The following is a 24475-nucleotide window of genomic DNA, read 5'->3' as shown; positions in this document are numbered from 1 at the left end:
TGGGTACCGGTGCTGTGCCCTACACCCCCAGGCTCCGCTGGTGCGCTCGCGCTCACTTGCTCTTTCCCTCTCCCTCCCCCCCCCCCCCCCCCCGCCTCCCAGGCTTCGCTAGTGCTCGCTCGCTCTCTCGCTCTCTCTCTCTCTCTCTCTCTTTTTTTTTTTTTTTTTTTTTTTTTGCATTTGCACGGGATTGTGGGAGGAAGCGGAGCGCAGCCAGACACCCCGCCGCCCGCCCCCCTTCCCCTCCCCCCTCCCCCAGCCGCCTTGTGCAAAGATGGCTGCACCGTGAACGCAGAGGAGGAGGAGGCGGCGGCGGCGGCGGCGAAAGAGCGAGCACCCAGCGCCCGCACCCACTCCGGGGCCGTCCGGGACGCCCCCTCCCGAGCGCGCTTCCCCCTTCTCTCTTGCAAGCGCCGGGGCAAAGGCGGAGACAGCGGGGTCCCTCCTCCCCCCTTTCCCTCCTCCAGGGGGAACCCCCCCTCCTTGGCTCAGCGGCTGCACCCCTCCTTTGCCCGCCCCTCCGTCCCTGCCCCCTCCCTCCCCCGCCCGGGGCCTTCCCGGGCCTTCGGTGGCCGCAAAGAAAAAAAAAGAGAAAGGGTGGAAAAAAGCAGCGGAGGGAGCGGCGGCGGAGGAGAGCGCGCGCGCTCCCCCTCCTTTCCCCCTCCCTCCCCCTCCCCCCAATTTCCACCGCGGCCAATTCATGGACAGGAACTACCCCAGCGCCGGCTTCGGGGACCCGCTCGGCGCCGGGGCGGGATGGAGTTACGAGAGGTCAGCGAAAGCTAGGTAAGGAGCTGAGGGGGACCTAGAGAAGCGGGCTAAGAGGTGGGGGATTCCTGCCTGGCCTGGGCCTGGGGCCCGCTCGGCAACGCGTGCATCGCCAACTCCCCCTCCGGTTTTTGCAAGGGAGCGGCCTTCTTTGGGTTTGTAACAACGCCGCCGCCCCAGTTTGCAAATTGCAAACTCCGCCAAAGCCAGCTCCGGCTTGCAAAAGAGAGAAACGAAGCAGGCAAGGCGCAAAAACAAATTCGAACCGGGAAGGCCTTGGGAAGATGGGAAGGGTTGCTGAAGCAAGGCCTGGACTTGCCCCCCATCTTTAGATTCCCGGCTTGCTGACCCCTCCCCCCGGGCGCCCCTAGCTCTGCAACTGCAAAGGTGGGAGGAAAGGAGAATTAGCTCGCAGACCTGGGGGGCGCGCACCCCCTCCCAGGTCCTATTGTTCCGGGGCTGCTGGAGGCTGGGCCACTCAGGCCCTCCCCCCTCCAAGAAATTCCCCGCGCAGAGTGGGCAAGGGGCCCCGCCCCCTTCTTAAACTAGGATTCTGTGTGTTGGGGGGGTCCTGAGCTTAGGGACACGCCCCCTTCTGCTCCCCACCTTTCTCAAAGCTATGAATCCTGGTTGATGGCGCGCTATTTGCCCTCTGGTCCAAGGCCACGGATTTGGGCCCTTTCTGGGATAGAGTCGTATCTTTTCCCCGTTTATGTTTGCGCGTGTGAGCGTGGGCCCTGTGCATGCGTGGCTAGCCGCGTGTCCGTTCACCCGTGAATCTGCCTCTCGCAGTTTAATCTGTGTCGTGTGTCCTCACTCTTCACCTGCCCTTCACTCGCCTCCCCCTCAACACTTGGCTTTCCCCAGCGTGTACAAATTTTTAGAGTGGGACTTCACACTCGGGACCTTTTCCTCCCCACGGGTGAATTGAACTGTTTGTACACACACCTGGCTTTGCTTAGGCCGATGCACTTGAACCTCAGCCTCTGGGGATGCAATGAATTCGTGTCAGTACTTGTACCTGGGACTTTCCCTGGTCCTGTCCCCTCCCTCCCTTCTCCCCTAGCCATTTGGGACACAAGCTACCTCCTGCTCCTGGCCTGGCTGGATTCCTTTCCTAACTCAGGGTCTGTGCTGTTTCAGCGGGTCTTGGTTTGTCCATGTGCCCTTGCAGTGTTGGACCTTCGGTTCTGTTGTGGTGGGGGAGTAGTATATTACAAGGCAGGATCACACCTTTCATGTTGACTGTTGTAGCCGCTTCCCCTGACTTCCTACGTCCCCAGTGTGTCCCCGCATGTCCGTGTTTGCAAACGTGGGACTCCTAAGTGTCCAGAATAGCATCGTTTTTTGCCGCCCCCACCCCACCCCATGGGATAACTGTGTTCCCTAGTGTTATCTCAGGGTTCTTCAGTCAGTTGGGAAGTTCTTCCTAGCCCCCTTCTCAGAGGATAGCTTGAGAGGATATTCTGACATCTCTCCCTTGCTCCCAGCTTGGTCTACGGCAGCTCCCGGACTTCCCACCCAGAAACCGACATCTTGCATCGTCAGGCCTACGCTGCCCCCCACCCACTACAAAGCTATGCCACCAACCACCACCCAGCAGGTATGGGCTCCCATCCTGGAGGGCTGGGGCTGGTCTGCCCTTTAAGACATCTGATTGGTTGTTGAAAGTTCCGCCCCTGCTAATTGGCCTTGCTCTGGGTCCTGGACCTCTTTTTGCCACTTCTCCTGTGATTGGTTGCCTCGGAGGCTTTATTTCATGCCGGATTCGTTAGGCTCTTCATGGCTCCGCCCTTTGTCTCCTATTGGCTGCTACCCATCAGGGGCCCCCAAATCCCACCTTCTCTTCCAGGCTTTTCCTCTCCCTCCAGCCCACCCCCAGTCCTTTCTTTCCCAGTGGGATTCTCTTGGCTGGTTGGCTCCTTTTTCTTCCCTATTGGCTCCAATTCTTTGGCCCTCCTTCTGTTTGCTTAGAGTAACCTCATCCACCACCTTGTCCTTGCTGTGCACACCTCTGATTTTTAAACCAGTCTGCCCCGGATCTCCTTGTCCCGTCCCTGTTTTCTGCCTCTTGCCTTTTTTTTTTTTTTTTCTTCTTCTTTTTTGACTTTCGTTGGTACTTCTGCGTGCTGGAAATCCAACCTGGAGCCTTCCATAGTCTTTTCCCCTTCCTCCCGCTCCCCCTTCCTTCCCTTTATTTTAGTAAGTGCAATAGTGTCTCATGGAGTTACTCAGATTGTCTCTGAAGGTCTGATCCCCCTGCCTCAGCCTCCTGGAAGCTGAGTTGAAAGGCACTGCGTCCCTTTGCTTGTCTTTGGCTCCTCCCTCCAGTCGTCTTCTGCACTGTCTAGTGCTTTCCCTGACCAAACCACCACCCCCTACCTGGCTGACTTGTTGACTTGTCCGTTGTCAGGCCTCTCTGGACTTTTTGACACTGGCCTCCACCACGCGGGCTCAGCAGGGCCCGACGCCTCCGTCATGAACCTCATCTCGGCCCTGGAGTCCCGGGGCCCCCAGCCTGGCCCTTCCGCCTCCTCACTCCTTTCCCAGTTCCGAAGTCCTTCCTGGCAGACAGGTAAGTGCTGCTCCCAGCGGGCTGGAGAAGGGCTGTCTCCTGGTCCACTCTGACCGATGGTCTTCTCCTTCATCCCTAGCCATGCACACACCAGGCCCCACGGAACTCTTCATCTCTGGTGCCCTCCCAGGTTCCAGCACCTTCCCGTCTTCCTCTGCCCTGTCTGCCTACCAGCACCCGGCTTCCTTCGGCAGCCGCCCCTTCCCAGTGCCCTCATCCCTCAGCCTCCAGGATCCACCCTTCAGTCCTCCTGCTAATGGGCTCTTGTCCCCCCATGATGTGCTCCACCTGAAGCCCTCCCAGGCTCCTACAGTGCCCTCTTCATTGGGTTTTGAGCGCCTGGCAGGGGGTGGTGTCTTGGGGCCTGCGGGCCTTGGTCCTGCTCAGACTCCCCCTTACCGTCCTGGTCCCCCAGATCCACCTCCACCTCCCCGCCACCTCCCGACTCAGTTCAATCTGCTGGCTTCTTCTTCTGCTGCCACAGCTGCCGAGCCATCTTCCCCTCAGCTCTACAACTTCTCGGGTGCTGCCCCGGGTCCACCGCCGGAGCGGGCCCTGCCCCGACAGGACACGGTCATCAAACACTATCAGCGGCCTGCCAGTGCCCAGCCCCCACCGCCCCCACCACCAGCCCATTCCCTGCAGCACTATCTGAGCTGTGGAGGCAGCTATCCCTCAATGGGCCACCGGGCCAGCTTGGCTTGCAGCCCTCTGGGAGGTGGGGAACCCTCTCCAGGGGCTGGAGAACCTAGCAAGGGTGGGCCTAGTGGGGCCACAGCTGGAGCAGCTGGTCGGGCTGCAGGCCCGGAGACGGCTGGGGGAGGTGCAGCTGCAGGTGGTGGTGGGTACCGCCCTATCATCCAGTCCCCTGGTTATAAGACGAGTAAGGGAGGTTATGGACCAGCTACAGGAGGTGCCACCAGACCCCCACCACCTCGATCCACCGCCACACCCAAGTGTCAGAGCCTGGGTGGACCAGCAGCTGCTTACGCCACTGGGAAAGCCTCTGGGGCTGGTGGGGCTGGGAGCCAGGCATATTCTCCTGGCCAGCCCCAAGGGCTTCTGGGACCCCAGGCCTATGGGCAAGGATTTGGAGGGGGTCAAGCACAGGACTTGAGCAAAGGCCCTAACTATTCTGGGGGTCCCCCTCAGCCCCCCAGTGGTCCCCCACCTCCTGGCCTGGCTACCTGTCAGAGTTACTCTCCAGACCAGCTTCAGGGTCAGCTCTATGGGGTACAGAGTGAGCCTTACCCAGGGCCAGCTGCCCATTCACAGGGGCTCCCCACAGCCAGCCCTTCCCTCAGCTACAGTACTGGTCACTCCCCTGCTCTCTCGGGCCATGGAGGTGGCTGGGGACCCAGTTCTCTGGGAGGTGGTGGGGAGGCCAGCCCATCTCACATTATCCGGCCCCTCCAGTCACCGCCTGCTACTGGCCGCCCTCCTGGCGTTGGCTCTCCAGGAGCCCCTGGCAAATACTTAAGTTCAGTCTTAGCTTCGGCTCCATTCCTGGCACCCCCCGGAGCTAGCAGCTATGCAGCTGGAGCCGGTGGCTACAAGGGAAAAGGTGACGGCTCCGAGCTGCTTGCCGGCCCTGGTGGTGCTGCCGCTGAGCGCACGGAAGATGAAGAATTTCTGATTCAGCACCTGCTTCAGGCACCCAGCCCACCTCGGACCTCAGGGGCAGATGGCTTGGTAGGTGAGGATGGGCCTGCTGATGCCTCCAAGGGACTTGGGGGCAGTGGTGGAGCCGGAGGACCGCCAGGCACACCCTACGAATTAGCCAAGGAAGATCCCCAGAGGTACCACCTGCAAAGCGTCATCAGGACTAGTGCCAGTCTGGACGAGGGTGCCACGGCCGCCCTGGAGCTGGGCCTGGGGAGGATGAAGGACAAGAAGAAGGGGCCAGAGCGGGGCGGCGAAACTCCTGAGGGGCTAGCCACCTCAGTTGTTCACTATGGAGCCGGTGCCAAGGAGCTCGGAGCCTTCTTGCAGAAGAGCCCACCTCCCCCACCACCCACGGCCCAGGCAACCCAGCCAACGCCCCACGGCCTCCTCTTGGAGGCTGGAGGTCCTGACCTTCCAATGGTGCTGCCTCCACCTCCTCCCCAGCTGCTCCCTTCTGTGCTCAGCCATGCCCCCAGCCCCTCATCCAGTGCCCCCAAAGTCGGCGTTCACCTCCTCGAGCCAGGCACCCGGGATGGGGCTCCCCAGCCGCCGCCGCCCCCACCCCCACCACCTATGCCTCTGCAGCTTGAAGCCCACCTTCGCGGCCATGGCCTGGAACCCACAGCCCCAAGTCCTCGCTTACGACCTGAGGAAAGCCTGGAACCTCCTGGAGCCATGCAAGAACTACTTGGGGCCCTGGAACCATTGCCACCAGGGCCTGGGGATACCGGTGTGGGACCACCTAACCCAGAGGGCAAGGATCCTACAGGCGCCTACCGAAGCCCCAGCCCTCAAGGGACCAAGGCACCGCGGTTCGTACCCCTCACGTCTATCTGCTTCCCCGACTCATTGCTTCAGGATGAGGAGCGGAGCTTTTTCCCCACCATGGAGGAGATGTTTGGTGGAGGGGCAGCCGATGACTATGGCAAGGCTGGACAAACCGAAGATGATGGAGATCCCAAAACTGGTGCTGGTCCACCCCCTGGTCCCACTGCTTACGATCCCTATGGCCCCTACTGTGGAGGCCGGGCGTCTGGAACTGGACCAGAGACTCCAGGCCTGGGTCTGGACCCCAACAAACCGCCCGAGCTCCCCTCCACAGTCAACGCAGAGCCACTGGGCCTGATCCAGAGTGGGCCACACCAGTCGGCGCCCCCACCTCCCCCTCCGCCGCCGCCACCACCACCCGTCTCTGAGCCCAAGGGTGGCCTCACCTCGCCCATCTTCTGCTCAACCAAGCCAAAGAAGCTGCTGAAGACGTCCTCTTTCCACCTGCTACGCCGCCGAGATCCCCCCTTCCAGACGCCCAAGAAGCTGTATGCGCAGGAGTACGAGTTTGAGGCCGATGAGGACAAAGCCGACGTACCCGCAGATATCCGCCTAAACCCGAGGCGTCTGCCCGACCTGGTGTCTAGTTGTCGCTCCCGGCCGGCCCTCTCACCGCTGGGAGATATAGACTTCTGCCCACCCAACCCTGGCCCTGATGGCCCTCGTCGTCGTGGCCGCAAGCCCACCAAGGCAAAGAGAGACGGCCCTCCCCGACCCAGGGGGAGGCCCAGGATTCGTCCACTGGAGGGCCCTGCCATGGCAGGTCCAGCCTCAGCCTCCATAACCACTGACGGGGCCAAGAAACCTCGGGGCCGGGGCCGGGGCAGAGGCAGGAAGGCTGAGGAAATGGGAGGTACCCGGTTGGAGCCTCTGAAGCCGCTTAAGGTGAGGGGGACTGGGTGTGGGAGGGGTTGGGCTGGACTGTCTGAGATTGAAGGTGTCAGATGACCTCGGCGTCAGAGTTGTGGTTATCTCATTAAAAACCACCAGAGAGGGGCTGGGGATTTAGCTCAGTGGTAGAGCGCTTACCTAGGAAGCGCAAGGCCCTGGGTTCGGTCCCCAGCTCCGAAAAAAAGAACCAAAAAAAAAAAAAAAAAAAAAAAAGCACCAGAGAGTCACCTAGGTAGAGTTCCGGTGTTTCCGTAAGATAAAATGTAATGTGACACTCTTGACAAGACGGGGTGTCAGGACCCAGGCTCTAAAGTCTTGTGCATAGAGGGGATGGGGGATGGGCTGGCATTCAGATCCTGTGTGCCTGGACATTGTGGAAGGACTGGGTCTGGAAGGGACTGTTGGCTTGGTCTCCTGTCTCTTAAGTACAGTCAGTTGTGTTGAAATCTAAGACTCCACAGATTGGTTGCAGGAATTTGGAGGTGATCTAAAGTAAGGTGGGATGGGAAACTCCAAGGTGAATCCCTGGATCTGAGGAAGGAGGCCTGGAGGCTGGGCCCCTGGACCATGACACTTTGCTCTCCCCATGTCTAGATCAAGCTGTCTGTGCCCAAGGTCGGTGAGGGTCTGGGAGCACCCTCCAACGATGTCATCTCGGGTGTAGACCACAACAGCCTGGATTCCAACCTGACCCGGGAGAAAATTGAGGCCAAGATCAAGGAGGTAGAGGAGAAACAGCCGGAGATGAAGTCAGGCTTCATGGCTTCTTTCCTTGACTTTCTCAAGTCAGGCAAGCGGCACCCACCAGTCTACCAAGCTGGCCTGACGCCACCACTAAGCCCCCCTAAGAGTGTGCCAGCCTCTGTGCCCACCCGAGGCCTGCAGCCCCCACCACCCACCGTGCCCACTGTGCCGCACCCGGCACCTTCTGGTCCTTTTGGCCTGGGAGGTGCCTTAGAGGCTGCGGAGAGCGAGGGGCTGGGGCTTGGCTGCCCTTCGCCCTGCAAGCGACTGGACGAAGAGCTGAAGCGCAACCTAGAGACGCTGCCTTCCTTCTCCTCGGATGAAGAAGACTCCGTGGCCAAGAACCGAGACCTGCAGGAGAGCATTTCCTCAGCCATCTCGGCCCTGGACGATCCACCCCTCACAGGGCCTAAGGACACGTCCACACCGGAGGAGCCACCTCTAGACACTGGACCTACAGCCTCCGGTCCACCCCCTCTCCCAAGTCTGCCCAGCACCAACAGCAATGGCACGCCTGGTGAGTTCTCAGAAGGTGGTCTGGGGAACAGGGTGAGGCTTATTGGAGTCCGCAGATAAAGTTGTTTGGGTTATACACTATTTAAAGGATTTTTCCTGTTGTATAGAAAACCACACTTGACAGAGGTGATTTCCTGATAGAAAAAGAAAAAAACCTTTTTCCCTTTCACTGTGTCCTGAAACTCACTTTGTGACCAGGCTGGCCTTGAACTCGCAGATCCACATGCCTCCCGAGTGCTGTACCACCACTGCTTAGAGAAACATCTTTTAATGAGCTCAGAGGTTCAGTAGGGAATCGCAGGGGCCTAGTACTGGGCCCTCGAGGATGCTGGGGAGAGACTAGGGTATAAGTGGCAGGTCCAGCTAAAGGGGTAACAAGGGAGATTTAAGGAACCGTTAATGATTGTGAGGTGTAGAAGTGCTCTGAAGAGTAAGCCGTGAGCTGGACTCAGTGGTAGCCCCTACCTAGAATCCCCCAGTGAGGCACTGGGGGTGTGGCTCAGAGGAGGTAGAGTTCTGTGTAGAATCCACCAGCAAAGGGATTCCTGGTGAGTCCTAATTAGGTTTTCCTAGCGAGTGAAAAACCCAAGTTCTATTACTAGTAAAAGTAATTAGGGGTACTGGAGAGATGGCTTGGTGGATAAGAGTGCTTACTGCTCTTGTAGAGGACCCAGGTTCAGTTCCCAGCTCCCACATCCAACTAACCGCCCATAATTCCCATTCCGGGGTATCTGGTACCCTCTCCTGATTCCATAGGCCCCTGTACATACATGGTCTGCACACACTCTCGCACACACACACACACGTACACGTAACTAGGCAGATGTCTGTGGCATTAGAAAATCAAATAGCTGATGGAGGAGACCAGGGAGGGGCTTGTAAAAAGGCAGGAGTATCCCAGGAGGGAATGGGGACTTGGGAGGCTTGCTAGAGCGCTCGGAGTGAGGAGGCATCAGGATATGGAGTTAGGAGTTGGACAAGAGCTACAAGGGCGTGGGTAGACAGCATAGCACAATGGCACTGGGGAATGAGATGGGTTTCAAGAATCCCAGGTAATTGCTGGAGCTACGCTGGCAGTCTCACAGAAGGACCCAGTACTGGACCAAGAAGTGGGACCTCTACAGGAGAGCCATGTCTGTCTTTGCTCTCTACCCTTATAGTAAGGACACATGTGGCTTTGTAGGTAGACTGAGTGCTAAGTTGCCATTAGGGACACAGGATCTGTAAGGTTAATAGAGCCAGCCAGGAATAGTGACACATGACTGTCATTCTAACTAGCTCTTAGATTGAAGCAGGAAAGTCAGGGTTCAAAGGCCAGCCTGGGCTACATGGTCAATGAATGGCAATAGATCTGATGACTCTCTCTCCCCCCTCTTTCTTAGAGCCCCCGCTGTTGGAGGAGAAGCCCCCACCTACTCCACCTCCTGCCCCAACACCTCAGCCGGCCCCACCTCCACCCCCACCCCCAGTTCCAGCCTTGCCCTCACCTGCCCCACTGGTGACTCCTGTGGCTAGCTCACCTCCACCACCACAGCCACCGCCTCCACCAGCGCTGCCCTCACCACCTCCACCGCCCCCGCCAGCACCCACAACTGTCCCACCAGTCGCCCCTCCAGAGGAGCCTGCTGCCCCGTCTCCAGAGGACCCTGAACCCCCAGATGCTCGGCCTTTGCACCTGGCCAAGAAGCAGGAGACAGCAGCTGTGTGCGGGGAGACGGATGAGGAGGCTGGGGAGAGTGGCGGAGAGGGCATCTTCCGAGAGCGGGATGAGTTCGTCATTCGTGCGGAGGACATACCCTCCCTCAAGGTGAGCCTTAGCATTGTCCCCAGATGGAGCCTGACAAAGTCTCTGAGCCACTGACTGAGCAGCTGGCGAGTGACGGGCCAGTCTGGGTAGGGGTGCAGGCCGAAGAATTACCCAGTGGGCTTGCTAGGCTGCTTTTGGGTTGTTCTTGGCTGACTGAAGTGAGGACACTTGCTTTCCTTCATCCTGTCCCCTCTTCCGTGATGTCCCCCAAGCCTTCATGAACTTGATAGAAATGTACTGTTTAGGGCTGAGGATCCTTCAGCCCTTTTACCAGGTATTAGTCCGCATTGAGTTCTGCCGTGGCAGAGAGAGGTTCCTCTGGCAAGTACACTGTAGCTGTCTTCAGACACACCAGAACAGGGTAGATCTCATTACAGATGGTTGTGGGCCACCATGTGGTTGCTGGGATTTGAACTCAGGACTTCCTGAAGAGCAGTCAGTGCTCTTAACCGCTGAGCCATCTCTCCAGCCCAAGCCCTGGACTCTTGACCAGATTTATAGGGCCAGACATTAATTCTCTCATATGCAAGGAATCCATTGGGAGCAGTTAGTTGCCCCGTAACCTTCATGCCGCTAATATGCCAATGGGCGCATCTTGCCTGGCAGGGCAGTTACAGCGTTGAGGGTTCAAAATTAGTCACTTGGGGGATTGGGGATTTAGCTCAGTGGTAGAGCGCTTGCCTAGCAAGCGCAAGGCCCTGGGTTCGGTCCCCAGCTCCAAAAAAAAAAAATTAGTCACTTGGTAATTCCATTTCTTGGGGACTTAGAGTCAGAGGGGATCCAGCCGGAGCCTATATTCTTTCCCATTTACATATCCGCCCGCCGTCAGCCTGATGTGGTTATGCCTAACTTGTAGGTGGTGTAACGGATACTTGCTTAAGGGCACTCGCTGAGTGGCAGGCTGAGGTTTCTTGTTTTTGTTGGTTTGGTTTGGTTTGGTTTGGTTTGGTTTGGTTTGGTTTGGTTTGGTTTGGTTTGGTTTGGTTTGGTTTGGAAAGGGTTTCTCTGTGTGCCTCCGACTGTCCTGGAACTGACTCTGTAGATAAGACTCAGACTGGCCTCCGATCAGCACTCAGAGCGCCGCGTGTCTTTGCTTCCCAAGTGCTGGGATTAAAGGGGTGCCCCACCGCTGCCTGGCTAGGTTTTACATTCTTGATGTAGCTCTGGCCCTGCTGGCGTCAGCCTGCCATCCCAGGTTTCCTGGGGTTGTTACGGAGGTCCTAAGTCCAAGACCTTCCTATGCTACAGAGTAGATTGAAAGCCAGCCTGGAAAATAATAGTGAGGAAGTGAATACAGAAAAAGCGGGGCTCCAGCTCGGTGGTAATACATCACTTGTTAACAGAGACCCTCCGCCCTGGAGGCAGAGGTTACTTTGATTTCTCCCTTGCCTGTGTCTCACAGGTAGGTTAGGGTGGTCTCGAACATGCAGCAGTCTTGCCTGTTTTGGGGACATGGTACTGTAGATGGACACCATGCTTGGTCCAGTCCAGTTTTGTTTTTCTGTTTGTTTTTCTTTGAGACGGGATCTCTGCAAAACTCTGTCTGTCCTGGAACTCATCATGTAGACCAGGCTGGCTTCGAACTCACAGAGATCTGCCTGTCTCTGCCTTCCGAGTTTTGGGACTAAAGGTGTGCCCCACCATGTCTGGCTTCTGGTTTTGTAAATAAATATTTATCAGCAGCATATCATCTGTGGGTGATTTTCCCACCCCAGTGGTAGAGTGAAACTATAAATAACTAACAGTATAAACTAATAAAACAAGTTCCTGCTTACTTTGTCCCAAAAAAGTTTGGGTGGCCTCTTCTAGGATGTTTGGTTCATAGGCTTATCTGGCTGAGTCAGGATTAGGAGGATCCTGATGATCCAGCAGTAAAATGCTTGTGTAGAGTACCCAGTGAGAGGTTGGTCAAGAATCTGATTCTGTCCGTGGTAGGACATGGCAGAGGTTCCAGGGAAGCAGACCTGGTGTTTGGCTGGCTGCCATCTCTCTGTGGTTGGCCCTGGGAGGCTGGGAGGCATGTCAGTTGTGGGACTATCCGTTGCCTTAGTGCACATTGTATGCTTGAGTCTCGGCTGTTTCTTTCTGCAGTCCATATGGGTAGTAGATTGAATTCATGACAAGTACAAAAACCATTATTCCTTAGGACTCTTTTGAGAGGTGGACCTAACAGTTGGGTAGGTTTTTTTGGTTTGTTGTTTGTTTTGTTTTGTTTTGTCTTGTCTTGTCTTTGTTTTTTAGTACTAGGAGTTTAAGGCACTCAGTACAGGCAAGGTCTCACTGCGTTCCCGAGGCTGGCCTGAGTCTCACCAGGTGTGTAGTGGAGGCAGACTGCAAGCTTTCTACACTTCTCCGGCCCTGTTTTCTAACCCTGGTGAATAGGGTTCAAAGCAGTGGCTTCTCTAGCCCCATCTTACAGGCCAGAAAGGCCAATGGGCCTTTGGAAGGGGCCCATTCACTGACCTGCACTGGGACAGGAGCCACGGTCATCCATCTGATACTACTGGCCAGCTGGTGTGGGAAGGGAAGGGGCCAGGCGAGGACTCAGATGCTTAAAATACTACTCAAGTGTGAGCTTCGTTAGGGGGCACAGAGCCCTGAGGCCCTGTACCTCCTATTGGTGTCAGGGACTCCTAGAGGTGAGCAAGATAGGCGTGTCCTGCCTTGGGAGGGTTTACTAGACTCCGTTCTACCTCTGCTTAATAGCTGGGCTGCCATCTTGTCATTCCCAGTCTCAGTTTTCTCAGCCATGGCTGATGACAGGAGCTTCTCCCTCGTGTGTATTGATGTGTGTTCATGTGACCTGGCCTGTCCTTGTCAGTGATTGTGGCTCCCACACAGAAGGTGCTGGGAATGTTGGACATGTTGCTGTGGTCTTGGGCTGGCTTTTTCTACAAGGCTTGACAAACACTCTGTAAAATACAGAGGTCACGTGTCGTCAGGCTTTGCCGTGATCCTCTTTCTGGCATTCCCCTACCCCACCCCACCCCCATCCCCGGTCATCTGGGCAGTGTCGTTTTGAGGCTGAGGCAGGAATGTCCTGGATTAAGCCCATGACTTCCAGTGCTTGGCTAGTGGAACCAGTAGTTAAGAGTCTGAGGTCAGCCTCAGCTACATCACAGAGTTGAGGTCGGCCTGGGGCAGATGTGATTTCAAATGAAGCAAAAGTCTCCTTGCAGGTATGGGGACCGACTGAGGTCCATCCCACAAGCCCTCGGTGGTGGGATCTACTTGGAATCCCCAGATTCCAAGAGACCCGTGGATTCCTTGGGGGCTTGTTGGCCAGTCAGACTCGATTAATTTGTGAGCTCCGGGCCAGCAACAAAGCTCAGGGGGTGACAGTACCTGTTCCAGACCGGAGTTTGATCCCTAGCAAGCACTCAACAAGGCGGAAGGAAAAGACGGGTCTTCCTGCGAGTTGTGGTCCAGCCTCCATAGGTGTGCCGTGTGCCTGCGTGTGTACACATATAGATGAATTTTATTTATTGTTGAAGTCTTAAAAAATTAGGGCCAGTGAGATGGGTCATGAGGTAAAGGCGCCTGTCTCAGAATCTGATGGCTTGAGTTCCATTTCTGGAACCTTCACTGGGGAATTCGACCCTTGAGTCGCATCCCAGTCCTTCGCGGCGGGACTCTAGGCAGGGCCTCTCCTGCTGAGGTGCACCCTCGGTCTGTGAAATGGCATTTTAAACTTCCTTATTTCCACAAGTATTAGAAAATTCCGGCGAAATGAGCCATTTGTATACATTTCATTTAAGTCAAATGTCTTAAGCCTCTCCGGGGAAGTTTGCATTCTTCCGACGTGTTGGCGATGTTTCCTTGGGCTAAGTGAAGGGTTGGTAAGATGGCGTGCATTCTTTTCTGTGCTCTGAGTCTTCAGACTCCCTCGTATACTTTATTAATGTGAGATGCTGGTTAAATGAGTTGGCTTCAAGTGTTGAAGAGCTATGTGGAGCTGGACCCTGGCAGTGGTGTGGCATTCGCCTTTAATCATCCCAGCACTCAGGAGTCCAGCCTGGTCCACAGAGTGAGTTCCAGGATAGCAAGGGTTGCACAGAGAAACTCTGTCTTGAAAAACCAAGAAGAAACTCAACCAAGCGACAAGAAAAGCTGTGTGGGTAAACTGGCTTGCAAATTGGATGGTCACTGGCTGCTCTAGGCTCATTGTCTGTAACAGAAAAATGATACTACAGCCCAGCCTTTGTGGAGGTCGTGGCAGTCATCTGAGAGGAATGGCCTTTGCAAGGCCCCGTGTGAGGAGTGGGGCGGATTTGCAGAAATGCTAGTTCGAGAGGCTGGACCATGAGTGGGACTGGGAACGTGGAGGACTTGGGTACCAGGGCTGAGAGGATGGCTGTTCTTGGAGATGTAGTTTTTGCTGGCCCGGCTCTTGGTCAGCAGGGAGCTGAAGAAGGTGACTGGGGGGTAAGTTGCAGGCCTAACGAGCAGTGTTGGCAACCACTGTCTGTGACTGCCTTCCTGTTGGTGGGATCTCTTCGATTTTGCTTCTTCGTAATCGTCGTTGCTCTGAGTGACTTTGAACTCCGGCACACAAGACATTTTCTTGCAAATTAAGGCACGGTGGCTCATCCTATAATCCCTGTCCTTAGGCATCTGAGACAAGATTGCCACAAGTTGGAGGCTGACTTGGCTACGTAGAGAGTTCCAGGTCACTGGACCCAGCTGACCTTTCTCCTTAAATACCATGCCTGGGCGTGTGTAGCTCACCTGCTCATTCCTGTGCTAGCAGCAGCACGTGTTTGGCTTATCATTCGTGGGCCACATTCTTAGGAGAGAATCAGATTGGTCCACTCATCCTTGGGTACCAAGATGGAGACCAGTGATTGGCTCTTTGGCTGTTAAAGTCAGATGTCCTGCAGTGAGCTGACCATCTCAGTACGGCAGTCCGTGAGATGGGTGACTTTCTAGTCAGTCGCTGGGTGGGGTTGGTTATATGATTGACAAGAAGAGAGCCTGGAAGTACTGGCCTTAAAGAGTGGGGAGAAGAGAAGGTTGTGATTTCTGGGGTCACTCCCGAAGAGTGAGCTGTGGAGATGGCTTAGTGATTAGGAGTGTCAGTGATCTTGGAGTTCACCTGAGTTCTCTTGGGTTCTTCACAACCACAGATAATTCCAGCACCGGGGCAGTTTCTTGCCCTCTCATGGACTCCGTGGGTACTGCTTTCGGGTGCGCGTTCCCACTCACAGGCATGTTAACAAAAAACAACACCGAAGAAAGGGCGTTTTGGAGGAAGACCAAAAGCCCGAGTTGGAAAAGAACAGAAGGGCAGATAGGGAGATAGGTTGGTGCCTGGTGACAAACCCCAAAAGGGCTTCCAGGAAGTCTCTGAAGAACCGGAACAGTGAGTTCTGTGTTCACATTCATCGATTGGGCAAGAAAGCCTGTGGGGGCGAGTACCCATAGGGTCAGAAAGTCTGCGATGGGACTGCAAACTTGGAGAGGTCCGATGCCCTGTGGGGCAAGGGTGGAGGAGAGAGGACACAAACACAGCGTTTCCTTGTCAGGGGAAAGCCTGTGTTTGGAGTCCAGGGAGTATTTTGGAGTTGAGCAGATGTGGTCTGAAGTACACTTGTTTTCGGGGGGGGGGGGGGCGGGGTACTTCTGACCCAGCCTGTGATGTCATCTGGGAGCTCAGAAGAAAACTGGGTTTGGGGTACCTGCATTCCTTGTGTATCTCTCTCTCTGCGTCCTATTGAGCAAGTTGTTAGAACTCCTTTACATGCATATACTGATTCAGGAGCCATAAAAAATGAGGGTGCAGAAACAGATTTCACCACACTAAGAGTGCATGGTTTGACACGCATATACCCATATAGTACTGATACTCAAAGCAGACATTACCAATAGATCTTGATACTTCTGAGCACAGTTAAAAGGAGGACATAACTAATCAATTGGGGTTACCATCTGAGTTCTTTTTGATCACTTGATCTGTAATCTCTGAATGTAGTAGCCACATTTCATTCATTTCTGCATTCTTGTGTCACCCATGGCTATCTCGCCCTGTCATATGTGACAGCCCTTGGTGTCCTGGAACTCACTCTGTAGACCAGGCTAGCCTCGAACTCCCAGAGATCCTCCTGCCTGTGCCTCCCCGGTGCTGGAATTAAAAGTGTGAGCCACCAGGCCCAGCTTCAGGAAGCATTTTTGGGTCTCAATCTGTAACCCAGGCTGGCCTCGACCTCAAGTCAGTCTTCTTCCTCAGATTCCCAAAATGCTGGAAATTGCAGGCATGCAGAACCACACCTGCCTCTTTGGGTTCTTGAGTGTTTTGTTCCTGTGTTTATCTCCTCTGTGGTCCTCTTCTTGTGTGCAGGTCAGATGGCTGTGCACTGGGATCCTAGTGCTAAAACACTGGGACAGAGGATGTCAGAGAATGCCAAGATGGTCAAGAGGGGCATCCCAGGCCAGGCAGTAGTGACAAACGCCTTTAATCCCAGCCCTTAGGAGGCAGAGATGGGCAGATCTCTGTGAGCTCGAGGTCTGCCTGTCTCTGTGGTACTTCATGTGGTGCTGCACGTGTGGCAGAGTGAGCCACACCCCAGCCTCACTGGGAGGATTTTAGGCAGGCACTTTATCTTTGAGCCACGCCCCTAACTCCTTACTGCAGGATGTAGGTAGGCGCCCTACCGTTCAACTCTATCCCCTGAACTCTACTCTCTGAGATAGTGCCTTACTGTGTGTCCAAGGCTGGCTTTCATTCCTTAGTCCTGCCTCAGCCTCCTAAGAGGCAGAGCTGATGCTCCCCGTGTTTTCCTTGTGTGACTTGCTGCCTGTGCTCTGAGTGCCTCGTGGAAAGCTTTGCAGTTGTCACTGTCTCCTTCCGACTATGGTACTGCACTACAGGAGCCTAGATAGCTTGTGGCTATAAACAGAACATATGTCTTGCTCACGGCTTTGGAGACTGGAAGTCAAATGTCAGCCTCCTAGCAAATCTGGTTTATGGTTGAGCCTTCTTCCTTGTTGCTAGATGGTACCATCAGGCTGTGTCCCTAAAATAAGGGGTCGATTTGTCTTTTGCTTCTCTAAAGGTTTGTTTTACTTTGTTCTTTTTTATGTATATGTCTTGGTAAGTGTAGGTTATGTGTGTGCAGGCCCTTGGAGGCCAGCTAGAGTTACGGGCATTTGGGACCTGTCTTAACATGTGTGGTGGGAACTGAACTTGAAAGAACAGGAAGCTCTCTTAACCAGCAATCCTCCTGCCTCATCTGGGATTAGAGGTGTGAGCGACGAAGTCTCCAGCAGGGCAGGGGTGAGGGTAACCTTGTAGGTCTCCTTGGTCTCTTCCTCCTCAGCTGGCCCTGCAGACTGGCCGGGAGCCCCCACCCATCTGGCGTGTCCAGAAGGCCCTTCTGCAGAAGTTCACTCCAGAGATCAAGGATGGCCAGAGGCAGTTTTGTGCTACCAGTAATGTAAGCCAGTGTGTGGGGGTGTGGATTTGGGGGGGGGTGGGGAGCGAGTGCTCAATCCTGTGGTCCCTCTCTGCATGGCCCAGGGCATGGAGGTGGGATGGTAACACATGCTGGCTCTCACAGCCTTTGCTCTCTCCACAGTATTTGGGTTATTTTGGGGATGCAAAAAACCGGTACCAGCGCCTCTATGTGAAGTTCTTGGAGAATGTCAACAAGAAGGATTATGTGAGGGTGTGCGCCCGGAAACCCTGGCACCGGCCCCCACTGCCAGTCAGGTACTGACAGTGGTAGGGTACCTGAGGGGAAGGTGTGAAGCTGGCTTCACATGCAGGAGATGGAGCTTTTCCTGAGGGAAATAGAGCCAGGAAACACTCCTGGCAGAAGGAGAAAGACCCATGGTAAGGGATGCAGTCCCAGAGAGGCAGGCAGCAGGGACCCAGAGAGGTAGACAGGTCTATCCAGAGAGGTGAGGAACCAGAGGAAGGAAGGAGGAGAGAGGCTTAGAGAGGTAGGGCGAGCAGTGACCTCCCCACCCAAAAGGAGGTGATTGTGAACATTCAGGGTCTCAGAGCGTGGGGGTGGGGTCTTCAGCTTGCTGGTGACATCCTCTCTTGTCCTTTTCCAGACGGTCTGGTCAGACCAAGGGCCCTACCCCTGTTGGGGGCAATGCTGCACCTCCCTCTAAAGTCCCAGCCCCACCTCCTAAGCCTGAGACCCCTGAGAAAATGACGTCAGAGAAGCCTCCAGAGCCAACACCTGAGCCTGCTGTACCCGAGCCCCCTGCCCCAGAGAAGCCATCCCCACCTCGACCTGCGGAGAAGGAGAAGGAGAAGGAGAAAGAGAGGGTAACCCGTGGTGGTGATCGGCCTTTGCGGAGCGAACGGGCCGCCAGTGGGCGGCAAATGCGGACTGACCGGAGCCTAGCCCCAGGGCAGTCCACCACCTCCCGGCTGCCCAAAGCCAGGCCCTCGAAGGTCAAGGCCGAGCCGCCTCCAAAGAAGAGGAAGAAGTGGCTGAAGGAGGCAGTGGGCAGTGCCTCAGCGGGTGATGGCCCTGGGTGCAGCTCATCAGACTCCGAGTCCTCCCCTGGTGCACCCAGCGAGGACGGTAGGTTCCAGCAGCTGCGGGCATAGGGGGTCACGTGAGGGAGGGAACACCGGCTTTGAGGGTACAGGGTGATAGCAGCTTGAGGGCCATGGGTAGTCTCCCAAATGGAGACGAAGGGGACTCCCCAGTAATGGCAGGAACTAGCCGTTGACAGTCACTTCCCTGTGTAACCGGTATGTGTCTGCTAAGGCCTTAGTACGTTGTCCCATTTCCAGGGCAGCCATAAGAGGTAGAGGCTGTAACTCCATGTAGAGGCCAGGCCTCCCGGCAGAGGCCTCATCCTGCGAAAAAGCAGCTGAGGACTTTGGGAGGTTCAGAACCAGTCTGAGCTGCAGCCCGTTCAGCTCAAGATAGTGAGATCCCACCTCACAAGACAAAGTAAAAAATAAACAACCATGTTGAATTCAGGCGGTGGTGGCAGACACCTTTAATCCCAGCATTAGAGAGGCAGATGGGTCTCTGGGTTCGAGGCCAGCCTGGGTCTACAGTGCGAGTTCCAGTTCCAGGGCTATACAGGAAGACTCGGTCTCAAGGAAAAAAAGACCAAAGGAACAGACAAAATAAACTTCCAAAATAAACTAGAACCAAGCTGTAACTCGGTGTTTGAATCTCCTGTACTGCGGAGTAAATCAGAGTTACAGAATTTATAAGTAAACAAATAAAGCCTAGACACCATATGCAGACAGAGAGGAAGCAGACTTCGGGTGGGAGCACCTGCGTGGCTGGGCGACCTGCGGTGGCCGGGCCAGCGTTCACTCCCGTGCAGCCTGTGACACCCTTTGTGTTCACTGATGGGTGGTTTTGGTTCATGACAGGTTAGTTCTTAGGCCTGTGATAGATGTCCTGAGCCCAGACACCGGTGCTCATGTGACCCTGAGAAAGGCAGAACCTTTTCTTTCCTGACCTTGCCTGTCGAGTTGGCCTCAGGTAGCACCTGAGGGAAAATCTTGCCTAGAGTTGGCACCACAAGAGCCCTGTGTCAGCTGGATGTTCCGCTGTGTCCCTGATGCTCAGCACGATGACCGCCATATGGGGCAGGAGGATTGCCATGAGTTTAGAGGGTTGGCCTGTCTACACAAGCTTGTTGTCTTGTCTCAGAAATAACAACAAAGCCCTATTCTCCTGGGTTTGGCATGCGCTTTCTCTCTTGCACCATTTGGCTCTAAATGGCTAACATGTCTGACATACCTGCTTGTGAAGACTGCAGGAGATGCACATTCATTTTGCATGTCTGTCTTTTGCGGGTATGTCTGTGCGCCACGTGTATACCTGGCGCAGTGGAGAAGAAGGTGTTGGATCTCTAAGACCTAGTGCAGATGGTTGTGAAGTACCACATGGTGCTGGGTCCTCTTGGGCTGTTGGTGCTTCTAACCACTCAGCCATCTCCACCCGCAGTATAATGTCTTCAGCTTGTCTGTATCAGCTGTGAAAGTAGTTCTCTCGCTCCCTCTCCCTCCTTTTTTTTTTCTTTTTTCTTTTTTCTTTTTTGTTAAGATGGTCTTATGTAGCTCAGACTGCCTTGTAACTTGCTACGGACTTGTGGGTAACTCTTGCACTTGCGCTGTACTGCCTCCACCTCTCCCATCACAAGCGTACCTCACGCCGTTTATTTGGTGCTGGGCATAGAAGCCAAGCTTTGTTGGTGTGTTCTAGCTCAGCGCTCTACCAGTTAAGCTAATCCTCCTGACCTCTGACCTCCGTTTTGGTACGTTTGTTTCAACTGTGTCTCACTGTGTAGCTCTGGCTGGCTTTGAACTCACAGAGCTCTCCCTGCCTCTGCCTCCCAAGTGCTGGGCTCACAGGTGTGCACCACCATTCTCGACTGGTCTCTGTCTTTTTTTTTCTTTTTTTTAAAATTTATTTATTTTATGCATATGAGTACACTGTAGCTGTCTTCAGACACAATAGAAGAGGGCATCAGATCCCATTACAGATGGTTGTGAGCCTCCATGTGGTTGCTAGGACCTCTGGAAGAGCAGTCAGTGCCCTTAACCACTGAGCCATCTCTCCAGCCCAACTGGTCTCTGTCTTGATTCGGTGTTTTGGTTTTGATAGGTTCTCATGGGGCCATACTGAATTAGGCCCACTTCCCTGGCCCTGAGCAGTTGCTGTTCTTGTCACTCTGTTCTCTTGGAATCTTGAGTGTATCTATCATTCCGGCCTGGACAAGCTAAGCCAAGTTGTTCTCTGAGCTCAGTCATCACGGCATCCTCAGCAGAGGCTCCCCTGTGCCCTCCTAGCTAGGGTTTGCGCCGTGAGTCCTTACCATTGGAAATAGCGTCTGCTGCACGGTAACCTCTGAATGAGTCTGTCCCGTCTCTCCGCAGAGCGGGCAGTTCCAGGACGGCTGCTGAAGACACGGGCCATGCGGGAGATGTACAGGAGCTATGTGGAGATGCTGGTGAGCACAGCCCTGGACCCAGACATGATCCAGGCCCTGGAAGACACACATGGTGAGCTGGACCAGGAAGGAAGCCTGGATCAGAGGAGGGATTGGAGTTATGGGTGGGTGCTGGCTTCCTGAGGCTGAGGGTTGGGGCCGGGTGGAGGGTTAGGGTCTAGGGTTGAGCGCTGGGCACTTAGCCCTTTGAGAGGAAAGCTGGGACCTGGGAAGGAACTGTGCTCCTGGACTCTGTGGTCTTGGGGAGAAGGGGATTTGGGGACCCCAGACAAACCCTGTTCATGGGAGCTGCTGTCTGCCAACACCCCTGCTCTTGCAGATGAACTCTATCTTCCACCCATGCGGAAGATTGACGGCCTCCTCAATGAGCACAAGAAAAAGGTCCTGAAGCGGCTGTCACTGAGCCCAGCGCTGCAGGTGCTTGGGGGCTGAGTGGGTTGCATGGGGTCCAGATCAGGTGTGGAGACTGGGGGTGGTCAGCGCCGAGGTTACTTGAGTACCTTCCCTAGAGCGGGGATCAGGAGGGGAGTCATTGCTGTCCTCAGCTCCGTCTGGAGAAGATGAGAGCTAAGCTGGCGAGGCCCTGGCTTCCCAGCAGCCCCACAGGGAACGTTAATAGAGCAGGCTTGGGCCTGAGGCTTTTTTGTCTGGCCACCCTATCACCTGTCTCCTGTCTCCCTATGAGACACAGCTGTCATATCCTGGGCTCATTCCTGCCCTCTGGAATGGCCCCTCATGCTGGATGATACACCCCAGGGCCACTCTGAGAATCTTGAGGTACAGTGCTGATGTGCTGAGGGCTCTAGTCCTGATGTCAGGGTCTGGGAATGCGGTTCACTTGGTAGCGTGCTCAGGCCCTGGGTTCCATCCGCAGCACAGGCTTATCCAGACATGGTGGATGCCTGATACTCTTCCGGCTGTAAACATGGGAGGCTGGTCCTGTTTGAAGTATTTAGATTGTCGTTGAGAATTCTGGGATAGAATATAGCAGGTTGTCTTGGAGCTCCTGGCAAGATGTCAGTCTGACTTTTAAAAGTATAAAGTTGGGGTTGGAGATTTAGCTCAGTGGTTCGGTCCCCCAGCTCCAAAAAAAAAAAAAGTATAAAGTTTGTCTGCTTCTGAGGATTCTGGTTAATATGTTGTTTAGGGTTTTTTTGGTTTGGTTTGATTTGGTTTTGTGGAGACTGGGTCTTACTAGGTAGCCTTGGCTATATTGGAACTTGCTGTGTAAAATAGGCTTGCATATACCTGTCACCCCAGTTCTTTGGGAGGTTGGGGCAGGAGAATCAAAACTCAGAGCCATCTTGGACAACTTAACGAGGCCATGTCACAAGATTAAAAAGTAGCTGTGTGGTGGCACTTTCCTACAGCCTCAGTACTTGGAAGGTAAAGGCATGTGAGTCTCTGTCAGTCAGGTCAAATAGTGAGGTTCTGTCTTTTTATGAAAAAGAGAAGAGAGAAAACTCAGGGATTAGTACTAGGCTGCCTCCCTACTTCTGGGTCGGTGTTCAGCAACCTGGTTTGCATCGTTCCTGGGATAGGTGAGGCTGGTACAGTGAATTAGAGTGCATAATTTTAGGGGCGTGTGTGTATGTGTGTATGTGTGTGTGTGTCAAATCTTGAATTCAGCTGGAGCCCAGAAACTGGCCTCAGATACCCCACATCTGCAGTTGTGAGCCGTTCCGGGTGGGTGCTAGAAACTGAACCTGGGTCGTCTTCGAGAACAGAGCTCCATTCCGTAGAGTGCAGAATGGTGGGTAGAATGTGGCACTTGTGAGATTTGAGGCCATGCTAGGATCACGGGCAGGATAGCCAGGCCTAGGGGACAAAATATACCTGCAGGTCTTTTGAAATTGTCTTGGGAGACAGTGAGGCCTATGTGATCTGAGTGCTGGAGTTGAATGACAGGTCAGGTCCAGGGAGGTGGCCACTGACCCGTTGGCTTCCCGCAGGATGCCCTGCACACGTTCCCACAGCTGCAGGTGGAGCAGACTGGAGAAGGCTCCCCCGAAGAGGGAGCTGTGCGGCTGCGGCCTGCAGGGGAGCCCTATAACCGAAAGACCCTCAGCAAGCTCAAGAGAAGTGTTGTGCGGGCCCAGGTAGGACTCTTGGCCTGGGAGGGGTGCGCGCAGGAGGAGGGGTGCTGGCCAGAGCGAATGAGCGGTGCTCCTCTGTCTGCAGGAGTTCAAGGTGGAGCTGGAGAAGTCGGGGTACTACACCCTCTACCACTCTCTGCACCACTACAAATACCACACGTTTCTGCGCTGCCGAGACCAGGTGAGCACCAGCCCGGCCCCTCAGTCCTCTTCTGGTCAGGAACCCCAGCCTTCCTCCTCAGTCCTGGTCCCATCCCTTCCCTAGCCATCTTCCCTAGCCATTTCTTCCCACACAGCTTCACCTTCCTTCCCCGCAGACCCTGGCCATCGAGGGTGGTGCTGAGGACCTGGGTCAAGAGGAGGTAGTCCAGCAGTGCATGAGGAACCAGCCATGGCTAGAACAGCTGTTCGACTCCTTCAGTGACCTGCTGGCCCAAGCACAGGCCCATAGCCGCTGTGGGTGACCACACCCTGCCTGGCGAGGGGGACACCTCCTCCATGAACTGAGAACTGGACAGAACTGTCCTCCGGAGCTGACTCCTAGGCTCCCTTGCTGCCAGGAGGGAAGGGGTCGTCCTCAGCCAGGGTGTGTCCACACAGCCCCCTCTACTCCCTTTCACACCCTCCCCCATTCGTGTACAGAGAAATTATTTATATATATGTATAAATGTCTATTTAGTAACACTTGCCCTGTCCCCTGGCCCAGCCCCCCCAACACAGCCATCGCCCCTGCCCCTCCACCGTGTACATAATGTATAGGAAAATTCTATGTATGGTTGAGGGAGGCAGGGCGGCTTGAGAGAACCGGGGAACCCCCTCTCCCCTCCAAGCTCCCCCTCCGGGCCAACATCTTTGCTAAAGGCTGCTCCCCAAGGGCGTGTGGTGTTGGGTGGGAGGGGCCAAACATCTTGTTAATTATTTTTAATCTTATTTATTGTACATACCCGGGGTAGGGGTGGGGTGGAGAGGGAAGGCGAGAAGACTCCCCTTGTCCTGCCCCTCCTGTTCCTTTTCTACAGCGATCTGTCTCCCCGGCCCTCCGCCCTGCTTCCCTTTGTCTTCTCAATGTGGTTCTATTTTTTAATGCCTCTCTCTGCCCCGGCCCTGCTCCCTCCTGCCCTCTTCCCTCCTCTCCTTGACCTCCTGCTCTTCTTACTCGGCGCTGTACAACTCACCTTGTATACACTGTGTACACACAACCAGCCAAACGAAACCCAACAGCAACACTTTACCAGCAGGCTGGAGTGCTCTGTCTGCGGCGGTGGGTGGGCCTGGGCAGTGGGAGCAAGGATTGGCAAAGAAACCCGGATGAAGCCCGCTTAGGTATAGAGCCCAGGGACCGTGTATGTGTGACCCCGAAATCTAATGACCTCAAACAAGCATGAATTTTGTTATGGTTTGTCAAGATCGAGGGTTGGGGTGGACAGGCTGCCCAGGGGGATTGTGGCTGCAGGATTCCCAGGTAAGGTTGTGTGGCTATGGGCTGGTGGCCTCAATTTACTATGTGGCATTTCCTTGATCTCATTGAGTTTTCTTACAATCTGGTTTTGGGCAAGGAGGAAGCCGTCTAAAACATCCACCACTGTGCTTGTCGCAGACTCCTTGTGGGGCTGGAGAGGTAGCTCAGTAGTTAAGGGTGCTGGC

The 24475-nt window shown here is 54.9% G+C and overlaps 1 protein-coding gene across 1 annotated transcript; it reads left to right on the top strand.

Moving 5' to 3' along the window:
• The first annotated feature begins 250 nt into the window (after window positions 1-250).
• Window positions 251-24213, top strand: Prr12 (proline rich 12). Its single transcript, NM_001427852.1, has 14 exons — window positions 251-786; window positions 2259-2371; window positions 3182-3343; window positions 3423-6721; window positions 7322-7988; window positions 9370-9794; window positions 17111-17227; window positions 17369-17502; window positions 17853-18334; window positions 20662-20787; window positions 21055-21152; window positions 22688-22834; window positions 22917-23012; window positions 23149-24213. Exons 1-14 carry the CDS (start codon window positions 701-703, stop codon window positions 23293-23295), a joined length of 6099 nt encoding a protein of 2032 aa, NP_001414781.1. The 5' UTR covers window positions 251-700; the 3' UTR covers window positions 23296-24213.
• Window positions 24214-24475: the final 262 nt, after the last annotated feature.

The sequence above is a fragment of the Rattus norvegicus genome, chromosome 1 (genome assembly GCF_036323735.1).
Source record: "Rattus norvegicus strain BN/NHsdMcwi chromosome 1, GRCr8, whole genome shotgun sequence".
Lineage (NCBI taxonomy): Eukaryota > Metazoa > Chordata > Mammalia > Rodentia > Muridae > Rattus > Rattus norvegicus.
The sequence above is the reverse complement of the archived record's forward strand: the minus strand, read 5'-3'. Positions and strand labels throughout refer to the sequence as shown.

Coding starts and splice junctions, on each gene's coding strand:
- Prr12 (NM_001427852.1), top strand. CDS start 701: ATGGACAGGAACTACCCCAGCGCCGGCTTCGGGGACCCGCTCGGCGCC. Junction 17,228..17,368: donor AGTTTTGTGCTACCAGTAAT/GTAAGCCAGTGT, acceptor CTCTCTCCACAG/TATTTGGGTTATTTTGGGGA. Junction 20,788..21,054: donor GGCCCTGGAAGACACACATG/GTGAGCTGGACC, acceptor CTGCTCTTGCAG/ATGAACTCTATCTTCCACCC.